At 32.5% G+C, this 7,227-nt stretch overlaps 1 protein-coding gene across 7 annotated transcripts in view; it reads right to left on the bottom strand.

Moving 5' to 3' along the window:
• Positions 1-2,239: 2,239 nt before the first annotated feature.
• Positions 2,240-7,227, bottom strand: part of LOC126817302 (F-BAR domain only protein 2) — a 48,884-nt gene continuing 43,896 nt past the window's right edge. For all 7 annotated transcript variants that reach the window (XM_056100623.1, XM_050544152.2, XM_050544155.2 and 4 more), the window contains one exon: positions 2,240-6,726. In XM_056100623.1, the coding sequence (XP_055956598.1) occupies positions 6,683-6,726 (44 nt within the window). In that variant the 3' untranslated portion in view covers positions 2,240-6,682. The remainder of the gene's footprint in view (positions 6,727-7,227) is intronic.

The raw sequence follows: 7,227 nt of genomic DNA, 5'->3' as shown, positions 1-7,227 counted from the left end.
CACAATCACCATCAAGGTGTAATGAAGATATATATTTAAACGATTTCTAAAATCGGATAAAAACTGTAACCTGTAGAGGGTCAACAAGCTAAATTCGCATTTTTTCGTACAATCTGGGGCCATAATCAAGGAAGTTACAGTTCATTATGGGCTAATATCGAGAAGAACCAAGATCTTTGGGAAATAAACACATGCTTTAAGTTTCATCAAAATTGCATAAAAAATGTAACCTTTAGATGGTCCACAACCTTGATATTACATACTTTAAGATTATTTGCGTACAGGCAGCGACCATTTTGTCCGTCAGTTTCGGTCAAATTTTCACTGAATTCGAACTCAGCTTTTATAATAGTGTAACGGTGATATATTTAAACATTTGTTTAAATGGGATAAAAATTGTGTTCCCACACGCTAAAAACGCGATTTTTTATTTCAATTAGGGACCATAATACAGGAAGTTACAGTCCGATATGCGCGAGTATCGTTGGATAGGCCTAAACATATAATTTCAAGTTTCATCAAACTCGGATAAAAATTGTGACCTATAGAGTGTCCACAAGCCAAAAACGTGATTTTCCATACAATCCGCGGCCATAATCCATGCAGTTACGATCCGATACATGCCAATATCGAAAGAAACAGAGATATTTGGGAGATAAACCATGGACCTTATAAGGTCCATGGATAAACTTAAATTTCAAGTTTCGTCAAAATCGGAAAAAAATTGTGACCTATAGTAGGGTGCCCCACCATCAATAAATATTCCGACAATTACACAATATTTTTATATATACCAAGCCTTAAATCAGTTTCCCACAGTTATAGTCACTAAATAAACGGCCATGTAATGTTGTACTTAATAAGCTATGACCATTTAACCATCCATAGATAATAGACGGGCACATTTGAGTAAAACACGCAAGCTGTTCTACAGACCTAATGCGGCCAAGCGAATATTCACTGCGGATCAGTGGGTAAAACACGTGCCCTTGTTTTGAAATTAGTCTCGCTTAACCAGACTACCGACCATTATCAGCCTGATGGACAGGCTGGGATAATCAAGACTACTTTTTTTACGCAACATTTACATCACAGAAAGCCTGAACAGAGAGAGAGAGAGAGAGATGGGGTTTAACGTCCACTCGACACAAACTAGGTCATTTCGGGACTAACATATGGTTCAATTTTATTTCATCAATTCGCTTGCACGTAGTCGTCGGAGCCTTTAGAGCGGGGGGACTGGGGAGAGAGGGGGGAAAGATAGGGAAACTTAGGAAACCGAAGGCCTTGAAGAAAACCCACGAGGTTCTGGGACGGATCCAGGATTTTCAGAAAGGGGGGGGGTCGTGCTGCCAAAACTTGGGAGTGCGATGCCCAGCCCTCGGTGGGCGGACTGACGGGAAATCAACCAAATCACCAACCGGCTTGTTTCGGAGTAAATTACGACGGAGATCACTACCATTTAAAGTCAATCGGATATTAACTTTGACCTCTAGAGCGTCCACAAGATTTTTTGAAGTGTTCAAGGGCCATAACTCTGGCAGTAATTATCATGACCCTAAACACTGTGTATACATTTAAAGTCAATCGGATATTAACTTTGACCTCTAGAGCGTCCACAAGATTTTTTGAAGAGATCATGGGCCATAACTCTGGCAGTAATTATCGGAAATCACTGAAAATCAATAGGCCTCTTCATCTCATGACCACATCCCCACTCAGTCATAAACTTGCATGTTGTAGAGCATCTCCAACAGTCTATTTTTCAAAATTTTCTTGGCGAGGTCCCCAATGGACTCGCTACTTTGGCGCTTACAAGGGGAATTCGTCGAGGTTCGCAAGTCCGTTCGTTTGACATTCTGTTCTCTAGTCGGATAAAATAGTGATCAGACGACGGACGGTATCTGGTCAGATCTATTTATCTCGACGATCGGTGCCTGACAGAATACTGTAAGACAGCATTTCCGACAGTCTATTTTTCAAAATGACGCTCTTGATTGTGCTGCGTCGCAAGTCCGTTCGTTTGACACTTTACCTCATCGATCAGTGCCTAAAATACTGCCAGGCTGCATTTCCGGCAACGGTCTTTCCATGTTAATGAATGTCTAATTGATAGTTTATATAACATATCAGGCCCAAAAAAAGACATGCAATAGGCAGATTTAGCTCTTGCATAATGTATGTTTAAGTAATTATCATTTGTTTGGCTTCAAGTCAATTGGGTGATAACTTTTGTGAATTTAGCAAGTTTACATTTTTATTGAAAGAGTGATTAGTTTCGATCATTTACAGCATGTTTTCATGATACAAGAATGGCCGTCTATTCACTTTCAGTGTAAAAGACCTCATTTGACCCTGAATATCTCGAAAACGCCTATTTCTTTAGTCGAACAATCCTATCAAGATCTTTGAATTTCGAAGCACCTATCCCCCCTCCCCCCAGCACGATTCCATGCTGAAATGAGTATTTTGTTCCAACAAGTAGTAATCAAACAAGTAATTTCATACTACATGAGAAGAGGCTGACATTTCATGAATGAAGAAAACCTACACTAAATTTATATTTGATTTATATGTTTAATTTTCCCATTTTGATACATAATCTGTTGGGTAATCAGATTGTAAGACAACATTAATAAATCACAATGAAATCAAATGAATTAAAGATTACTTTAAGATGAGGGATGGGATGATTCTGTTAATTATCTAACAGAGATTAAATGGATATGAACATTTAAGAAATCTATACAAATTAAAAGAAAATTAAAATGACTTGGTGCTCCAATACAGACTGTGTGCTCTTTATAACAATAATAATAATAGTAATAAAAATGTACAAATTCAAAACTGAATACAAGTAGCTTGATTCCGATGTTTATAAGAAAATAAACTTTGCCACATACAATGCCTAGCACTTGAAATATTTTAGTAAAACACCGAACGCTTAAATAACGTTAATTTAAACAAAGATATACAGATTGTAATCAAAATGTACATTCTACACAGAAATTCAATAAACTAATGCAAGTTATAATAAATATTAGTATATCTATAGTAGATAAATACATTAATCTATTAATTCTCAGCAAATAGGATGTATAGGTTAAAGCTGAGGAGAAATGTAAATTATAATTGTATTTCAGAAACTGTTACAAGTATCACACACCAAATTCCAAGGAATATTCTAATATTATTTTTATTTTCGAAAATACTATTATCCAGTAAATGTATGTCTTATCTAGCTAATAACTACATATAGATATACATAATAGGCTTACCTAATGAACTAAAGTGATCTTCCTATTTAAGTTGAACAATACTTGTGTATTTTATATTACACAAAAAAGGCTAAACTGGAAATAATTTTTCTTAAAGGCACTTGAACTATAAAGCCATCTATATTATACCATCACAAAAACAATATTATTAAAACAAGGGCACTAACAATTCACACAATTAAGGAATTTGAAAATTCAAATATTGCTGCAAAGGAAAAAGAACTCAAGCTAGTTATCAAGTTATCTTGTTGTATGCTTTAGGGGAGAGGAACAACATTAAGCGTTAATAGACAATAAACAATTTGAAAGAAAAACAAATAAAGTATAAATCAACAGAATATATTCAAAGGAGAATGTATATTAAAACTACATAACAAATATATATATAAATCTTTCTATGTACAATAAGTCTGTACCATTTAAGTACATAATATATCATATATAAACTAAATTTGAACATTTTAATTCATATATATGTTCCTTTACTTAATATAATATTTTACATGTTGAACATGAGATATTCAAATACATGTACCCTTGTCATTATAAACACATGGGATAATAAGCAATACACTTACTCAAGACATAAACAAACAGGGTAGGAAAAGTTGTCAAACAAAAAAGCCAAATCCAATGAATAAAGAAACAAATATAGGGGCAACTCTGTAATGGTCGTACTATAGTCATTCTCAATATTTCAGTTTTAATGCATCATGCACGTATTTGACATTCAGTAATTACAATCCGCTTCTAAACCAGAAATATTTCAATAAAGTACGATTCTGGAGTAAGACAACCACATACGCTCATTAATGACATACATGTACTTTATAAACTATGTCTTTCTTTGCAATAAAAGCAGTCTTTAGGATTGTTTGCTATCTAATAAAGTTCAAACTTTTGCCATTCACTTATATACTGTAAAACAACCAATTTATTTTCATTTAACAGTCAAGATCTTTTGTTGTGTACGAAAACATCCTACATAAAAACAACAATAACAAATTTAGACATGTATTAAGCCACATTCTGTTTGCATACAGACTGTGAATAAGGAGTAGCAAATATTTCAACAAGTTAAATGTGGCCTAAATCTGACATGTAAGTAAATAATAATATATACTTTACTTATGGTCAACTTCTACAATAGATACCACAGAAACCACAACGCCTGCTTATCAAGAAAATAACTTAATTGTGTCTTTTTGTAGTTGGACTGCCTATGGACAAACAAGTCTGTATACGTTTATCCAAAATAACTACCCCCCTTATCTCATCCAACATCCCATGCCTAACCGAACCACATCCCATTTCAACCAATTGCTTATAAATCTAAAAACCCAAAATTCAAGAATGTAATAAAACAAGAATTTCTTTGACGCAATGAAAATCTCGTACATCTTTTATCTTTTGAATCGATCAACATAAGACTTGAAATTCTGCACTCAATATGATATGAAGAAGTAAAGTCTTGTGTAGTCAAATAAGCAAGCAAACTACTACACACTGAACTTTTTTCTGTAAAGTTTATTACAAGTTGAAATAAAGCTAAACAATATTCACTCTAAGCCCAGTCAGTCATCAGCGTACATGCAATATATTAATACAATTCATATATACAATTTCCACAATATACAATTTTCTACAAAAAAATAATTTTTTTCCTCTATTGCACATTTTAGTAAGATATATACATCTTTTACTTACATAATCAGTAAATATTCTATATTTACTTTGTTTAAGTTTACATATTATAAATATGTATAACAATCAACAATAGATGAGAATTTATTCCAATCTTAAATTCAAGCAGTGCTTATTCTTAACAGAAGCAATTTTAGTGCAAAATATCAAAGGATCATAACCTTTAGTGAGAAAGAGAAATTTTGTAAGAATTAATAATAATTGTGTCAAACACCATAACCCTTGTGATGCCCACTTCAAACTAAATTGAGTCTCAATTAGGTTTCTACTTTCAATATATGTAAAATAATTTCACTAATAATAGTAATAAGTTATAAATAAAAGATCTATTGTTGCAAAGTAATTTTAAACAAGAGCATCGCTACCCCTGCAATTTATGTCCACATTCCTGCTTTGATTGATATGTTTTTTTTTTAAAATGAAATATGAAATGGCTGCAACAAGAGGCAAAGAAGACTAGGTGTTGGGTTTGTTTTGCCAAAATTTACAGACCAATTATTAACAAAAAAGTGGATGTAACACTGCCTCAGGGGATCGGGTTATGCACCAAAATAAATAGTTTCTGTCTTTACCGTATAAGCAATAAATATGTCAAGTGAAAACAAATACAAAAAATGGGTGTGGCTCTGCCCCTGGGGGGTCGTGTATGCACCAAAAACAATAGGGATCATCCTTAGGGTATAAAGAATAAGTTGGCAAGTTTCAAGACGATCAGTTAAGAATTGCAGCCTGTAGGCAAGACACACACTGACAGAGGCGACGGCAATATATGTCCACATTATGAATGAATTTGGACGTTTAAAAATCTAACACAAAATAGTAACTTTGTAATAATAGTAGCCTATTTATACTAAAGGTAACATTTTCTGTTCTTAAGCTAAATCATAACTTTGTAATAATAGTAGCCTATCTATACTAAAAGGTAACATTTTCTGTTCTTAAGCTAAATCATTTGAATGCTTTGAGCTTATAAGCACATTTCACTTCTGCTTTGAAGCTATTTTATAACTGTCAATTATATCAGTACATAGGAGTAAACATACTACATTTACAAATAAGTGATCAGAATTATTTCATTCAAAACCTGACAGTAAATGATCATTCAAAATGAAGTTGGTAAAAAAGCGACTGTTTTAAAAAACACAGACAATTAGACCTAATATGTGTACTTGATAAAGGACTGAACTTTTTATTTATCAAAAATATAGAATGTCAATCAAGAGAAAATCTACTACTGAGCGCATATATTATATATGTAAGTGTGTTACTACTGTAACTTGAGGCTAAAAAATCCTTTCTTAATACCAAAAGTTAATTTACCAACTTTTTAAACCCAACCCTCAATAAATCCATGATATGAATACACATTAAAATTTCCACTATATATATATATTAGATATATTTGCATATGTGATCTGACTATAATTGTGAAGTATTAATTAGTGATGTATATAATTAATTAAACTAGTGAGGTATGATTAGTAAAACAATTATTTAGATATAAGTATTGGGACCTTCATCTAAATATGACCAATATAATGATAATATTGAGACAAGTTCTATTGTTTATAATCTAGAGGTATTATCTAATCTCAAATATAGCTTAAAATAAAATTAACAAAAATTTGAGTTGATTGTATCTTTGTTTATAAATAATGATGATTAAAATTGACCCATATTGAGATAAGCCTACTCTACTGTCAAACATATTTCACTGATTTCTCGGGATCAACAAAATACTTTCCTGAAATAAAATAAATAAAGTACATTGGTTGGTAGTAAATCCATTAAAAATGTATAACAAATATTTTATATTTTTCGATCTCCTCAAAATGCAGAAGTATCTGATACTTAGACAAAGCATACCCCACTTCATGCACAACATTTGTCACTACTTCCAGTTAAATGGAGATATTACTACAATATCTGTCTGCACAGTCACCTTACTCAAATTAATTAATATTATCTTTATTTCGGTCGCAATTTCATGCAAGTTGTTAGATCATTGAGTTGACGACGTCTTGGCGTAAATGGAAGATCTGCATTCTTTTTGGCTGTTTACACAATGATAAACCTAGTCATATATTAAACATACATTATGCAAGAGCTAAATCTGCCTATTGCAGGTCTTTCTTTACACCTGAAACGTTATCTAAATTATTAATTAGACATTAATTAACTTATTCAGACCATAATCAACTCTCGATGTCATTGTTAGCGAGCAAATATTTAGTGGATTTGAATA

Source organism: Patella vulgata, chromosome 4 (assembly GCF_932274485.2).
Source record: "Patella vulgata chromosome 4, xgPatVulg1.2, whole genome shotgun sequence".
Lineage (NCBI taxonomy): Eukaryota > Metazoa > Mollusca > Gastropoda > Patellidae > Patella > Patella vulgata.
The sequence above is the reverse complement of the archived record's forward strand: the minus strand, read 5'-3'. Positions and strand labels throughout refer to the sequence as shown.